At 43.8% G+C, this 16,989-nt stretch overlaps 1 protein-coding gene and 1 long non-coding RNA gene across 3 annotated transcripts in view; one reads left to right on the top strand and one right to left on the bottom strand.

Moving 5' to 3' along the window:
- Positions 1-16,989, bottom strand: part of LOC142769347 (uncharacterized) — a 77,680-nt gene that overhangs the window by 46,188 nt on the left and 14,503 nt on the right. The gene's annotated exons all lie outside the window — the stretch shown is intronic.
- LOC119164584 (uncharacterized) overlaps positions 1-16,989 on the top strand; it is a 40,368-nt gene that overhangs the window by 13,128 nt on the left and 10,251 nt on the right. Inside the window, exons 2-3 of one of the 2 annotated variants that reach the window (XR_012885788.1) lie at positions 15,880-16,099; positions 16,708-16,978. Coding sequence is in view for 1 of the 2 variants with exons in the window: in XM_075872508.1 (XP_075728623.1) it covers positions 15,880-16,099 (220 nt within the window). In the remaining variant the exon portion in view is untranslated. The remainder of the gene's footprint in view (positions 1-15,879; positions 16,100-16,707; positions 16,979-16,989) is intronic. The other variant, XM_075872508.1, reaches the window with a different exon arrangement.

Genomic DNA, 16,989 nt, shown 5'->3' with positions numbered 1-16,989 from the left:
TGTCCATTTGTCGTGGTGTGTGAGTCGTTGTGCAGCAGGATAGAAATGGCATGGAGGGTGCACGGTCGCCACGCGGATTTGCCACCATGTGCAGCACCGTTGTTGAACTTTTGGTGGCCAACCCAGCACGGCGGGCCGCGACTTTCGAGCACCATGATCAGTCAACAGTCTATGAAAGCAGCACCAGGCCGGCCTCGTCTACCAAACCGCTTCTGCCCACTGGACCCAGGCAGGAGCCGCACCGCAAGTCACGTCCTTGCACCTCGAAGTAAGCCATCGGGGCTGGACCTTGGACAGACTCGACATGGTCCCACGCCCGCATCAGGAATGCTGGCTGATTCTCGTCATCTGCAACCGTGCTCCAGAAGCCCTCGTGGCTTCCTCGGCTCTTCATCGCAAGGTCTTTTTTTTTTTTTTTTCCACACGTTGTGTCCTTGCTCATTCCTACTTCTTCTTTCGCACCCCACGCCACCTGCCCTCCGCTAATCAGTTTCTGTTTCGGATTGCCACTTCAAGTCATTTATGCTTTCGCATGACCCATAAAACATGACTTGTGCACCCTTTTGTCACAGCCTCCACAATCAGCTCCAACAAGGTTTCTAGGGCTGCTTTTACAGGGCACAAACGCAGTCTGTAATTGCCACGTGCTCTACGTGCTTATTCGACTTATTGACAACGCAGTTACACACTTTGTCTTTCACATTGTGCTAACGTGTATAGTGTAGTGGAGCTTCCATAGGCAGCAATGGTGTATCTCTGCCATCTACTGATACGAGTGCGACGGTACTGACTACGAGAACTGCTGCATTAAGCGCCACTGAAATACAACGGCATCGATGGGAAATGTCGCGCAAGTGAGTTCAGTGCAGTGATGGACATGCCAGGGAGAAGCATGAGGCCTTCGGGCGTTCATGAATCAATATGGGAACTCTGTGTCCTGTGTTTGTGAAGTTGAGCGCATCGCGACCATACAGATACTGTATGGGCTGCCGTATAGATACCGATGCTAGACCGAAATTATCATATCTTTGCTGAAGCGCCCTATCAGGAGGACACTGCTCACCAACACGACGCTGCATGCCAAGCACTTATTCACAAGATAGTCGCCGGCCTGCAAATCATGCTTCTTTAATGCAGCATACTCTCAGTTCAAAAAGGATTGATTGAAAAGTCGTTTGGTTTTGCTTGCACAGTTTGCGATCGCCTGACAATCAAATGCAATTCGCACAATGCTCCTGTGTGTGCAATGTCTTCGGAAAATGTTTACCGGTCATGAGTCGTTGAGTGTCGTAGAGGGCAAGATGCGCTACTAGATGTCAACATGAGTGCATCAACTTATCTAAGGGTGGTGTAGCCACTAAATACCAACAGACATTTTATATCATTGTATAATAAACATTGAACTACTTCTGTGGAGACAGGTTTTACTTTAGTGTGTTAGACCGATTTCTGTGAGAGTGATCAACTACATTTTTTTCTTCCTTTTAGCCTCCGTGGTAGTGAGCAAAGTGGTAGTCGAATGACTATCGACCTGTACGCTTTTGTTTCGCGGGGCAACCTGCTCAGCCTTTTGAACACATTTATTACGATACAGTGCGTGATAACTGTTGCTTATTTTGCTGATAACTCATGTGGTGTTTATGGGCTCTGATTCGTCAGCTTAGGGACATAACGTTAGCCTTACACATGACAGTCATCACGAGGTAGTGTTGCTACTTATAGACTCATTCAGTGACTATTTGGACATAGCGAAGTCACGTTTAGTGACACTTGCAAATGGCACGCTTGGTTTCGCATGATTGATGTGAGAAATCATTGTTACATGAGGGCATTTCCGTATTATGTCGCAGATGGTAAAATTTTGTGACGTGATCGTAACGTTGCAATACATGACGTCATTATATTACATTGCCCTATGGGCAAAATGGGCCTTTCACAGAAGCAGTGCTTAACCAGCTGAGGGGCAGATAGTTAGCTTTGTCTCCCATCCTTGAGGCAGTAAAAAAACCACACTAGGTGCATAAATATGTTGGAGGGGAGCAAAAGATGTTCAATCACTTGACTGGTAAGACAAATGGCTTTTGCCTTTGCAGTCATCTGAGGGGAATCCATAAGAGACCCTATGAGTTGTCTTTTTTTCATTATCAATAATTGGAAATAAAGAATAGAATCTGATTTCTTATCATTTAATTTGAAGTCATCAGAGGGGAATTTATAAGGGACCCTGTGAGTTGTCTTTTTCCGTTGTCGATAATTGGAAATAAAAAATAGAATCTGATTTTTTTCCGTTTGATCTGCAGAGTGGTACACAACAGTATGACATACTGAAGGATGCAAATGAAGTTGCAGTGGCCTTAAATAGAAAATAAATGTGATTAGTACTATAAAACTCAAGTGCTATCGAACCCATAGCACAGCCCGCGGAATTCGCACAGTGGGCATGGAAAAAAATGCGGACATAATGTATCTACCTTCTTTGCTGATTTGCATTTATTTTTAGGTTGTAGCCTGGATGATTGACAAAAAGGCAGAGCCATCTATGATACAATCAGAGACAATCTAGCATCTTTTCAGTGCCATAGTTATGAACGGAGCAAAAAAAAAAAAAAACGCATGGAACTTATGTTGGGGTCCACAACGGCTCTGCTGACGTGTTTACATCACGGACATGATGCTGTCAATTATATACTACATTCAAACCTCGTTAGTAAGTACCCGCTTTAAGCCTACTAGCGATTAAAACATTGTTGTGATGAATTCCTGACCGAGTCTCATGGAGACTAATGCATTCGCGAACCACCTAAAGCTGTAGTTAATGTTCATCTTATGCCTACTGGTTAGTGTGCACTAATTGCATACTGCGATAAAATTTTGCATTGGAAAATTTTACTTCACTGATGAACTCGCAGATGCAACAATGTGCCGCGAACGTTTTCCTGCCATGTCGATAAGCACAGATCAGCCTATCAGTTCAGCGCGATTGTGGCGATGACATTGCAAGTAATCATCGGGAAAAAACGAAGGCAAGGTGGCAATCACCGACAAACGCGCCAGTGTGGCTTATCGCCGACAAAAAGCCTCATCACAGAAATAATCCCCGGCTATCTGCTTGGGCATGCACGTGGGGTGTAACGCGACTTTAAGCCTACTGCACGCTTTTAAGGCGACTACCTCAATTTACTGAGTTGCTGATCGCTGCCACTTCGTCGTGAGGAACCGTGTTCAAGCGTGCTCCACTTTACAGAAATGAAAGCAGCTTGCTGTCGCGGAGTTTAGCATTGCGGGTCACGGGCACTAAGAAACCGTGCTGCATTATGCTAATGCATGCACTGTACAGCTAGCGTAGCGCTTCTACACGCACTCATTCAGCGATAGCCCAAACGTTGTTCTGTCCGCTGCCAGGACTGCTGGAGAATTGCGAAGAGCGTGTGGCTTGCAGAAAGCTTTGTGCATGGCCTTAAGCGGAGTGGGGGTACTCTACTGCAAGCGGATCGACAGTCACGTCGTGCGCCATGTAGGCGAAGCGCTGCACGCAACTACCCATGCAGTGAAAGATTTGGCTTTGTTACCGTACCGCACTAAAAAAATAACTGCGCCAGCTATACCTTAAAAGCAGACGGTGGAACCCATGTATCATGAACTGCCGATTATGCCCATTCTGTTGATGTATGTACTGGGTATCCCGGACACCGCATGCTATCGAACGGTTGTGCAAGAGTGACATAATCTTTGCACTTTGGCAAAAAGAAAGAAAAGCTTTGCGGTGGGCACTTTAGGCAATATATCCTGTGGCACTGAATTAATTCCTTTGTTGGCCGTGATGGTGCATGTCAGGAGATGCAATGCATAGTTAAGTTGCACTCTTCGGCAAGTAGGTGTTATCAGGGTTTCACTGTAATATACTGCAACGAAAAATAAGAGAAGGAAAGATTCTGTTGCGAGGCGTCAAATTAGCGCCCTCACTATCCCCAATGCGCAGTGCTAACCAGGCTAGACAACGTCCACGAAGTGTACGTTGTCAAGCCTGCTAATGGCAAGCCATTTATATACACCATACACTATTTGGCGGAGCTCAGAGCTCTGTAAACTCCAACGCGTGTTTGTCATCAGTAGCAATATGGTGCGATGTGCTCGTGTTGGGCGCGCCAAGGTCATCGCCTCAAACCTTTGGTTGAGTGCTGCCTCCAGGGAGCATGGTTTTTCCTGCCCACGCCCTTATCAGACACGTGATTCGAGAGGGCCCAAAGGTCACTTCGCTTGCGCCTGCGTTTACGAAAGGAGCACGCTGCTTACACACCAAGAAGTCAAGATTGTGGCAGTTACTTGCGCTTGCTCTGTGTATACTTCCGGGTTTGTTTCGTGCATGTTTACAGTTATTCCGCGCTTGTCCGGTGTATGCTCCTTTCGTGCGTGCTTTGTGCTTGAGATGCTTTGTGCGCTGCAAGTTTCGCGCTGCTTCCACTTCTTTGTACGATTTTGCAATTTGTTGCTGTAGCATTGATTCTTTCGCGCTTGTGGCCAAACGATGCACAATAAACGCTCAACTACCTCTGTGAAGAGACGTTTCATTTTCGTGTTATACCAATTCTTAGAAAGAGGGATCAGCGACGTTTTTTTTTTTTTTTTGTGTGTGTGTTTCTTTTCATCCCAGATGTACCTGCGAAACCCCGTGAGAAAGATGAATGCAATTAAAAGGGTCGTGAAAAGGTCCCTCCTAAAACAACAATGCGGATCAGCCAGCATCCACACGCACTATCTAGGTGATGTCAGCATAAGTAGAGCAGATCTGCATGGACGCTTTGGCCACCAAGGAAGGCGGCCACGTCGTGTGGAGGTAAAGCATGCGGTTAATGAATTGAGGGGAGAGCGTCTGCCCAGGCACTGCAAAAATAAAGGAAGTCCTATCCCAAGACATCCAGCGCCAGGCATGTGTACCTGCTTTTTCTCTTACAAAAACCACTGGGCGCACTGCCGTACTTCAAATCAAACCCAGAACTTCCCACATTGGCAGCGGATGCTCGTTGCCATGCCATGATTGCTGCAGGTTGGAAGGATGTGTTGCCACTGAGGGTAGCTGAAGGAAGGGGCAAAATAACTGAAAACGGTGAAGCTGGCATGACTGCAGCGTCTCGTAGACATACATATTGTTACGGATGTGATGGGTTTATTTACACTGAAAATGCCAGCACTCAACCGTCACAGCAGAATCACCGTTGCTCAAGAGCGTCCTCTCTCTTCTTTTTTTTTTTTTTCGCTCTTTCAGTCCGTGTTACATTTTCCTCCGGGCAAAACGAGGCTCACCGAGCGAGTAGAAGCGATCGGTTGTTGTAGGGCTTCAATCGGGCAATGTGCACAATTTGCGTCTTACGCGAACGCCGGTTCTGAGCGGTCACTTTCGCAACAACGTAAGTGATGTCACTTAGGCACTAAGTAATGACGAATGGTCCTGAGTACTTGGAAAGAAACTTCTGGCAAGGTCCCTTCCTTTGAATGGGCGTCCACAGCTAGACGAAGTCACCTATAGCGAAAATCACAGGCGGGTGTTTTGCGTCGTAATGGTCTTTCGCGCAAGCATGGGCGGAAAGAATTTGGAGCCAAGCAAGTCGACGAGCTTCTTCGGCGTGACACAAAATCTGCGCGACACTGGCGTTTTCGTTCGTTTAAAAAAGAAGTATGGTGTCAAGGAAACTTTGGGGATGACGAGCATAGAGGAGAAAGAAAGGTGTATAACCTGTGACCTCGTGTTTCGGGGTATTAAAGGCGTATGGAACAAAAGGTTATACAGCATCCCAGTTTTTGTGATCCGCTGCGATGTTACAATATACATAGCAGCTTCCAAGCGAACATTTTCTAGCTCCACATGTGCATTTAAATACTCGCGCTGTTCTGCATGCTTCTCTATCTAAAGCAGTGGAAAACTGGTACGTTTGCACGCTTTCACGATGGTACTGAAAGCCAGTCAGAGAGGACACAGGAGGGTAAAGTAGACTGTATAACTGACTGTCTTGCTGAGAGAACTTGCTGTCACGCTCTCTGCTTCACTTTCTTGGGTTATTGTCTTTCTTTTTCTTGTGATCTTTAGTAGGTCTCTGGCTGCTTTGTGTCTTTTTACACAGTTACTAATTACTATAAATTATTAGATTTAGTTACACTACATTATTCAATTTAGGTATGCATTATATAATAAGGTGGTCAAAACAATCTCATAGCATACTTCAAAGGCTTGTCTTGTAACGATTGTCACACACCCTGTAAATGGGATGCTGTTGCTGAGCTGATTTCAGGGTCTGAATTCCCCATGAAGGTGCAGACAATTAAAAGCCGATCCTGTTTTGTACCAGTGAATGCTGGTTGTGGTCCTAAGACTGATTCAAAGCTCAGAGTTGACAGAATACTCAGAATATGAGCATTCATATTTCAGCACATCTGCAAACATTCTCTGTACATGTGAAATTGGCTTTCATCGCTGTGAATTTTGGATGGTTATAACAAATCTTGGAATCGGCTGCTGCAAGCACTGCTGTCCAACCTATTTCTTTAACATAAGTGCACTGCTGTTGACTGCTGAGTTGATAAGTGTAAAAATGTTCCAAAAGCCAGGTTTATGATTAAAAATATAAAGCCAGGTTTTTGATTAAAAATATACTCCACTTAACACAACAAAGTATAACGAAAAGTACACAGACATTTCACCACCTATGGAGGTGGCATCCTCAGTATGCACTGACACCAAATGAGTGAAGGTCACCCAGTCTACTTCTAGTTTTGTATGCCTCTGTACACATCTGGTAAAAGACCACGAATGTTGTTGAATGTCGACTTGTCGTGGCAGATGAACCACGACTCATGAAGCTTTCTCTTGCCCCACCTTTGTTTCCGAGCCAGCATTGTCGCATTACTCAAGTTGAAGGCATGCCTCGTTTACCAGCAGTGTTTGACAAGTTCAGTTTTGGAATGTGTGGCTTGGGTGGCTACAGCCATCTATTAACACATCCCGTGTATGCGGTGGAAACCTGTCTGCAATCAAAGCTCCGTCCCAATGATTTATTTCCATTACATCAGGGAGCACAAGCAAGCTGGAGATTTCGAAAGGAACAAATGCATCGAGGTCCATCGCCACAAACTTGCTCGATTGTTGCATCATTGTCAGCCGGTACGTAAGAGTTTCAAAGTGGTACACAACCTTCTTTTCGAGGCAACCGTTCAGGCAACTGTCTAGACAACCACATCCCTCTTTTTTGGCAAAACAGGGAAATCTCGTTGCCATCGCTATCGAGCAATGGCGGCGCCCGTGCTTGCTGAACAGCGGTGGTTTCTGGTGGTGCCAATGCATGTTTTAGACTTCGTTAACATATTTTCAGGATCTGAAAATGCATAAAAATGTTAAATATTCGGGTTACTGTATAGCAATAAGTATCTGAGCCTGGAATCGCATCGTTAAATTTCGTTAAAGCGGGGCGGCAGAAGAAAAAATGTTCGTTGTGGCGACAGTATTTATGCATTGACTCCTATGGACTGCTGGCGGGGAAACGTGAATTTTTCGTTGTAGTGGGAATTCTGTTGAAGCCTTTTTCTTTCTAGCGGGGTTCAACTGTAACCGATAATTCATTATATACGAATTCGTTTTATCAAGGTTTGAGTGTATAACAAAACTCACTGATTTTCTAAAGAGTTCTTTATAAAGAGAATTTCATTATATGCAGGTTTGATACAAAATTCTAAAAATAAATGTACAAATAATGAAATAAAAAAGGTACTGAAAACAGTGCTCACCCAAAACACTTATTTTGCAATAGCAAATAGGACACAGTCAGTAGGTTTTCGCCATTGCTGCCATGTTCCGTAACAAGTTAAAAATGATAACATGCCCCCGCACATAGTAAGTTTTATGAGCGGGTAGAAGTGAGTGAGCGCTGCTACAGCTGACGTCAAATGAACCCGCCCGTCTCGATCGCATGAAGGATGCATACGATAACATCTCCTCACATTTTAGAACTGTCATCGAATGCCCATCTCAAACAAAAAAGAAACCACCTGTCTTGAACGAGCTCGAAACAAAAGGGCGGGGGTAGGGGGGGGTCGAGTAGCATCTGCAAACTTTGATTTTTACGGCACGGCGTACGTGCTATCTCGGCAAGCATTAAGGCATAAAGACTGTGTGAAAAAAGCACTTCTCTCTAGAGCGACCGTATTTGCACGGGTGACAAAAACTGTGCATTTTGAGCATTTTCGATACGTTTCCATTTTCTTGCACCGAGCTGCTCCAAAAACACAAAAATCATGAAAAGTCCACCAAACTGTTCCGAAAGAGCCACAAAGCAAGAATTTTGATGCCAAACTCAGCTTCAACTACATAGTTTTCTTAATAGCACCAGGAATACCAAGAAAATGAGACGCACCCAAGCATGTTTTCTACTTTGCATCTTTCTGATGATGAAAGCTCCCATGGTGCTACCATAGTCTCCTCTAGGCTGTTGTAAATTCTATGTGCGACCCTGCAAAAATGTGCTTCCATGCATCAAGCTGTTGCTATCTAAGCTGTGTGTTCTTGCGCCACTCTCACTTAGCGAAAATCACAGAGTTAGCCACACTAACCGAGTGACATCCGTAGCGGGGTTACCTCTCGGGTACTTTGTTGTGCGCAGCAGGTTCCTCCGGTCGTTGTGGTTTTCGTGTCGACTCTACTGCGTGCAGTCACCTACACGCATGCGTTCTGACATCCCTCTGCATGTGACGTGTCTCCTGGATGCTCTGGCGTGTTGGTTCTCAAACTTGGTTCCGTGAGTGTCAGAATGCGTGCAACCCGCTCTTGGTTTACCCCATTAGCAATTAATTTAGTTAGATAAGCAAACTTTATTGAATTTTGTGATAAAAAAAGCCATTGCATGCCAAATTCACATATCGTGTCTGCAGGTAGCAAGAGACCCACTTTGTAGCAGCACTGGAGACTCGTTCATAGTGCATGCTATGAAACTTGCACGATTTGCGAAGCTTTGATGCACATAATGTGCGTTAAACCATTTTGAATGGGCACCTCAGCGCTTCATTAATGACTCATGCCGCGTCGGAGATTAGTGGCACAGGTTTCATAAGCGGTGATTTCTGATATGGCTCCATTTTGTAATCTAAACTCAGAATCAGCTTTAAGGAGGCGTCACTGTGTTGTGCCGGCTCTGTTCTGCATGAGCTGTTAGGCTTAGCTTTATATTAGACTGATGTTTCGCTCGATGACTGGCATGCATTCTTGTTTTTTTTTTCTTTCTTTCTTTTTTTGCAACAAATCTGGCCTTCGTACGTTCGGTGGTTCGTTTTATGTGGACACATCACTTACCTAGCTGCGCTGTGCGGTGCGAGTGCTTCACGCAAGTCACGGAGCGGCATGGGTGGCAATCGCAAGTCTCTGTGTTTTTGGGAGTTCTGGATCAACGGTGATGGCATACGATATTAAAGAAAATAGAACAGGCCAATGTGGGCAGTATTAATAATGTGTTGTTGCACACATTTGAGAGGCGTTACGAGTACCATTCGCTTACCGCTTAGTGCCATACACACACATTTCACAAGATAGTCAGAGTGGCGAGGTTTTTTGGCTTTTTTACCGCACTATTGAATGCGTTCCAGTACGAGGTGGCCACGTACAGTAGTGCAGGGCACTTTTCTTGCCTGTTAAAAGTAGTGCAGGGCACTTTTCTTGCCTGTTAAAAGTTTGCAGTATTCTTGATGCTGTGCCAACTGCGCAGTTGAGCAGATAGAGAAGCAGACGTATGAAAAGTGAATGCAGTAATATGCTAAATAATGTCACTGTTTTTAAGGGGAGGCCCATTGTTACGGAACTATGATTCCTGTGCAATCACAATGTTTTTATTCTTTATGGGTGTGGTGCATTTTAATGTTTCTAATGAACCGAGTTTTCAAAACCTTTTTTTTTTTAATATTATTTCACATGTTTGTTGCGAGGGCTAGATAAGTCATGTGGTATTTAAAAAGTAGTGCAGTGCATACTTGGCAATAATCTGTGCAAAAACATTTTTCAAATTCTGTTTCAGTGTAATGTGTAATATAAGCCAATATGCACTTGTCCCCACGTTGCTAAATTTTTTTTTTCAAGCTCCTAGGATGACATATAAAATGCCACTCACTGCTCCAAAGCAAGAATTGCCTGCTCCAAAATCAAAATTTTGCTGCTCCAGAAACTTCTTCAAATTCAGTCTCGGCCGTCTTAACCCTGTATTTACTTACACCAGCATTTTGTAGGAGTTCCGGGATGTCAGATTCAGAAAAGCTGGCTGCCCGCCTTACTTCATAAAACGTTACAATTTGTTGCTATTGTGTTCATTGCATTGCATTCAAAATGATGTCATGTTTCCAGAGCCAATCGACTAATCGCAAAAGATATGGTCCCGCGAACTCGCAGCGTGCAAAGCGCGTGACAGCTGGGCGCCTTAGGTTCTTGATCTCTACTTAGCGCAGATACAAGGGAAGTATTAATAGTTGTATTACTGGCTGCATCGCATTGCACGTGCCATTTCGAAGAAGCCACCAGCATCAAATTTCATTAATACATGCTCGACATTATCATTCTCAGCATTTTTTTTTGTTTTTTTCTCATAGTGGAAGACTAGAATGACCTTTCTTCTGCAGGTGCCGACATAATGTGCCCATCATAATTTTTACATGTACCTGACCATTGTCCACCCGATAGCCTCCAAGTATTTACTGCTTTAAATGTTATCTATGTCTGTTAATATTCCTGTGTGTGTGTTTGATGTCTCTGCAAGTCGTCTTCATTGTCTGTAAAATATAAAGATGTGTATATGATTGTGCGGCAATGGCGTAGTGGTTAAAGCATCCGCCTCGCGTGCAAAAGGTCCGTGTCTCAAATCATGGTGCCGCTCAGTTGCCAACCGGATTAAAAAAAAAATCCGCGTGTTGATGGAACTGCATTAAGAGGCCTGGGGTGCGGCCTCACCGGCAAACACCGCCGGCAGCGCACTCCTTCACCAGAGAAGGATTGGCCACCCTGGTGCAGTATCTGGCCACTACCTCCCACATGCATACGTCAATTAACTCACGGCCCTCAGTCCCCAGCAGCTGCGAAGCAACTGACCACGGCGGGGGTCAGATCTGCAACGCAGCAGAGGGTGCTAAGAATCTCTGGATCCGGACAGGCCGCCATTGGAACCTGAACTTGGCAACGTTTAACGCTAGAACCTTATCTAGTGAGGGAAGTCTAGCTGTACTATTCGAGGAGCTAGAGGGCGTTAAATGGGGTATAATAGGGCTCAGTGAGGTTAGGAGGACAGATGAGGCATATACGGTGCTATAGAATGGGCACGTCCTTTGCTATAGGGGCTTGGCTGACAGAAGAGAACTGGGAGTGGGGTTCCTAATTCACAGAAACATAGCTGGCAACATAGAGGAATACTATAGCATTAATGAAAGGGTGGTAGGTATCGTAATTAAACTGAATAAGAGATACAAGATGAAGGTGGTACAGGCTTACGCGCCTACATCCAGCCATGATGACGCTTGAGTTGAAAGCTTCTATGAAGATGTGGAATCTGCAATGAGTAAGGTAAAAACACAGTATACTATACTGATGAAAGACTTTAATGCAAAGGTAGGGAAGAAGCAGGCTGGAGACCAGGCAGTAGGAAATTATGGCATCGTTACTAGAAACACCAGAGGAGAGCTACTAGTAGGATTCGCAGAACGCAATAATTTACGGATTTTGAATACCTTCTACCGAAAACGAGGAAAACACAAGTGCACATGGAGGAGTCCTAATAGCGAAAATAAGGATGAAATAGGCTTTATAATGAGTGCACACCCAGGCATCGTGCAGGATGTGGAAGTGGTTGGCAAGGTACGATGCAGTGACCATAGAATGGTACGGTCTTGAATTCGCCTAGACTTGAAGAAGGAACGACAGAAACTGATACGCAAGAAGCCAATCAATGAGCTAGCACTGAGAGGAAAAGTACAGGAATTCAGCGTCTCGCTTCAGGACAGGTACTTGTCTCTTAGTGAAGAAACCAACCTTGGCGTAAATACAATGAATGATAATCTGACAGGTATCATTACGGAGTGTGCAATGGAAGTTGGAGGCAAGGTAGTTAGACAGGACACTGGCAAGCTTTACCAGGAAACGAAGAATCTCATTAAGAAGCGTCAAATAGAAGAAGGTAAAGTAACTACCAATATGGATAGGATAGCTAAAGTAGTGTAGGAGTTTAACAGAGATTTGTACAGTAGCCGAGACAACCACAACCTTACTATAAGAACTAGCAGTAACCCAGATGACACCCCACCAGTAATGATAGAAGAAGCTTTGGGGAGCATGCAAAGAGGCAAAGCTGCTGGTGAGGATCAGGTAACATCAGATCTGCTAAAAGGTGGAGGACAGATTGTGTTAGAAAAACTAGCCACCCTGTTTACGAGGTGTCTCCTGGCGGGAAGAGTACCAGAGTCTTGGAAAAATGCTAACATCATCTTAATACATAAGAAAGGAGGTGACAAGGAGTTGAAGAATTACAGGCCGATCAGCTTGCTTCCTGTAGTATACAAGCTATTTACAAAGGTAATTGCTAACAGAGTAAAGAAAACATTAGACTTCAATCAACCAAAGGAACAAGCAGGATTTCGAACAGGCTACTCAACAATCAACCACATTCATACTATCAATCAGGTAATGAGAAATGCTCAGAATATAACCAACCACTATACATAGCCTTAATAGATTATGAGATGGCGTTTGATTCAGTAGAAATATCAGCCGTCATGCAGACACTGAGGAATCAGGGCGTCGATGAAGTATATATAAACATCCTGGAAGAAATCTACAGGGGATCAATTGCTATCATAGTGCTTCATAAAGAAAGCAACAAAATATTAATCAAGAAGGGTGTAAGGCAGGGGGACACAATCTCCCCAACGCTGTTTACTGTGTGCTTACAGGAGGTTTTCAGATGCCTAGAATGGGAGCAGTTAGGGATAAGAGTCAATGGGGAATACTATAGTAACCTGCGCTTTGCCAAATGACATTGCATTGCTGAGTAACTCGGGAGACGAATTGCAACTCATGATTACGGAGTTAGACAAGGAGAGCAGAAAGGTTGGTCCTAAAATTAATCTGCTGAAAACGAAAGTAATGTACAACAACCTCGTAAGAGAGCAGCGCTTTGAGATAGGTAATAGTGCACTTCAAATTGTAAAAGACTAAGTCTACTTAGGGCAGGTAATAACCGCGGAGCCGAACCACGAGATTGAAGTAAGTAGAAGAATAAGAATGGGGTGGAGCACATTTGGCAAGCACTCTCAAATTATGACAGGTAGATTGCCACTATCCCTCAAGAGGAAGGTATATGACAGTTGTATCTTGCTGGTACTTAGCTACGGAGCAGAAACCTGGAAACTTACAAAGAGGGTTCAGCCTAAATTGAGGACGACGCAGCGAGCAATGGAAAGAAAAATGGTAGGTGCAACCTTAAGAGACAAGAAGAGAGCAGAGTGGATTAGGGAAGAAACGGGGGTTAAGGATATCATAGTTGAAATCAAAAAGAGAAAATGGACATGGGCCGGGCATGTAGCGCGTAGACAGGATAACCGCTGGTCATTAAGGGTAACTGACAGGATTCCCAAAGAAGGCAAGCGGGTTAGGGGTAGACAAAAGGTTAGGTGGGCAGATGAGACTAAGAAGTTTGCGGGTATAAATTGGCAGCAGCAAGCACAGGATTGGGTTAACTGGTAGACCAAGGGAGATACCTTTGTCTTGCAGTGGACGCAGTCAGGCTGATGATGATTTAATTGTGAGATATGTACAGATTTGTATGTTAACATTAGTGAGCCTGCTCTTCATGTAAAAAGCCCACCTGGGGTGTTTAAGAAAAATAAACTCTCACTGACTTTATCCTCATGCTGAGGTTTGCCTCAGGAACACAAGGGAACACTGGTGACTGTGCTTAGGTATCCCACGTTACGTAGCCAATCGAGACCCCAAATAGTAGGCTTGTGCAAATGGTAAATTTTAGGTTTGAAGCGAGACCAAAGCAAATAGTGATTTAGGTCGAATAGTTTTGAACCGAATTCGAATAGTTTATGTCACACAATTTTAAAAAAGACATATTTGACATGGCCCAACTAACCCTGCATAGTATTTTAAAAAATTGAAACAGCCTGTGCAAGTGGGATTCGTTTTGGTTCAAAGGAAGTGGGAAAAACTTCAAATAGTTGCAGGTTTTGATTTTCAGTAGAATGCAAGTGAGAACCTGTAAATTATGTGGTTTTAAGATTTACTAGGAGCATATAAGCAGGTATAACAAAATTTTAAGCTTGAGCAATGATGAAACAATGTGAGGATAGGTTCATTTAACCTTGAAGTGGGGATTCGTGCCAGTGTGGATATTTGTTTGAAAGGCGTTCTCATGCCTTAGCATTGCTCCACCATAGTGAAACCACTTTTACAGGTGGTTACATGCGGACTGTTATAGATCTATTCTAGGCCTGTGCGAATATTTGAATTCTTCGAATATTTCAATGCATATTAAAATGTTTGAATTCACTTCGATAAGAATTTAAATTTTGAAATTTTGAAGTTTGAAGTAAGAGTACTATATTAATCCGCATGTGACTGCCTGTAAATATGGTTTTACTGCGGTGGAGGGATGCTAAGCCATGAACGCGTTTATGTAATGAAATCCACTTTGCCGCAAATCCCCCTTTCACATTTAAGGGAGCCCTGCAAAACTTATTGAGCATGGTCAGAAAAGGCTTCCAATCGGTAATCTAGGCAACCAAAAGCATGCGAGCCAAACATTATAGCGAAGCACGCAGCCTATTATTCACAATAAATTGTCCAAATAAGCAAAAAATTACTCTCTTCATGGCAAATGACACTGCAAGCTTAGAAATCACTTGTCACAACCATTGACTGATTTGAGCATGGCGCGCCCAGTTGTTACTGGGGACACCGCGCAAGCCCATCACTCTTCCACACGTACGTGCACGATCGCACTGAAAGGTGGGCTAATCGAAGAAAAAAAAAAAGAAAAAGTGCTCAAAGTCAGGAGGCGCACGTGACATATTTTCTTTTCCCGTGCCATCCATCTCTGCTTAGCTTGCAGCCTTTTGTCGGCACGAGAAGAAAGAATGCAATTTCAGAGTGTGGCAAATCTTTGAAACTCCGCTTGTTCCAGACGGATTCTAAAAATTTTGTTGTGGTGTATTCTTGAGGCAATAATCTTCTTTACTGAATCTATTTCATGGCTGCTTGAAAAAAAAAAAAAAAAAGTTGCAAGGCCCCTTTAAATGAACATATTACCCGCAAATCAATTCATCATATTACTAAGCTTGGAAGCTTGTTATGATGGCTTATAGGCTCCATGTATAATAAATTTTAAAATGTTACATATTTTACACGTTATCACTCGCATCTTACCAAAACCCAAATCTTGCTTCTACTCAAAGCTGTTTTGACTTCCTTTAAAGGAAAAAAAGGTGTCATTTGCATAGAGCCCCTATTTCAATTTTAAAAAATATTGTGCAGGTTAGTTAGGTCATAATAAATATTTCAATTTTTTTACATGTCATACTTATCATTCGAATTCGATTCAAAATTATTCAACCAAAATCACTATTTGCTTCAAACCTAATATTACTATTCGTGCAAGTCTAATCTATTCGTTCATTTCGAATGCTTCGAAATTTTAAGAATTCAAATTATGGTTGACGCAAATTCGAATACAGTACTATTCGTTGGACTATTCAAAGCATTCGAATGTTTGCTCAAGCCTACCGAATAGTTGTGTCTTCTTTTAAGTACATGCATTGTTTTTGGATTTCAGGGAGTAAGAGTAGTGGTATCTGGTTTTTTTTTTACAGATCCACATCGGCAATGGCTATTTTATCCCCGCTGGAGAGTGGTCCTTGCTGAAGGAGTTTCGTGCAGATGGGACCTTTTCGAGAGCATTGATGAGGTGCCTCTGGAAACGGGAAGAGCTGTTGAATCGAAGGGTCACAGGAACCGTGTGCCCGAGGTTCGTGTACCAGAGAGGAAAAACCAAGCCTGGGCTGTCCCCTCAGAAACGCGATGCTCTGCAAAGTAAGTGGATGCAGCCTTAGCAGTGTAATACCTGCATATGGTATAGCTGTTGTTTAAGCACACAAAGGACTACAAAAGAACACAGAACAAGCGTTCCTTCGTAGTCTTTCTTTGTCCTTTTAAACAACAGCTATACCATGCATCTCAACCAACTAGCCCAAGCGGAAATTTTCTTGTAATGCCTGTGTCATACGGGCGCTTTTAAAAGGCCACCGAATCGATGGCCGTTGAACGCCGCAGCTCCATTGACTTAATAAGTGGTCACACTGCTACAAGGCAGTCTTCAATAGCCATTCAGTGGCTCAGGTGTTTCTCGATGAAATTTTTGGTGCTGCAAATCATTGTTTTGAAAAAGCTGTTTGCCCGTGTGCTCAGATTTGGGTGCACATTAAAGAACCCCAGGTGGTCAAAATTTCTGGAGCCCTTTACTACAGCGTCTCTCATAATCATATGGTGGTTTCGGGACGTTAAACCTTACATGTCAATCAAATCATTATTTTTGTTTTTGTGTTATCGTAAGTGCAATGGTATAAATATATATAGATACATTTATTGGCAGCAGCGGCATCCTCCGATCGCCATCTAAGCCTATCCTCTGTTTTACGCAGCCGTCCTTGTCGGTAGCTGTTTCTTCGGTGATCGTCTTCGTGGTGCTGTACTGCCGATTCACTCTCTTGGACGGCGCTGAATCACCCACATGGGGTGAATCTGCGACTGTGCAGCCGCTTCGAGCTGTGTTGCTGGCATCGACAAATTCACCGCTGGAGATCGCTGCTATCGCGGCTAGCCCTATAAACAAGCCGGCATCGATGCCCACTCTTCACTGGCAGCAGCGGCATCCTCCGATTGCCATCTAAGCCTATCCTCTCTTTTACGCAGGTATTCCTACG

This window comes from Rhipicephalus microplus, chromosome 8 (genome assembly GCF_043290135.1).
Source record: "Rhipicephalus microplus isolate Deutch F79 chromosome 8, USDA_Rmic, whole genome shotgun sequence".
Lineage (NCBI taxonomy): Eukaryota > Metazoa > Arthropoda > Arachnida > Ixodida > Ixodidae > Rhipicephalus > Rhipicephalus microplus.
This window is presented reverse-complemented; position numbering and strand designations above follow the sequence as displayed.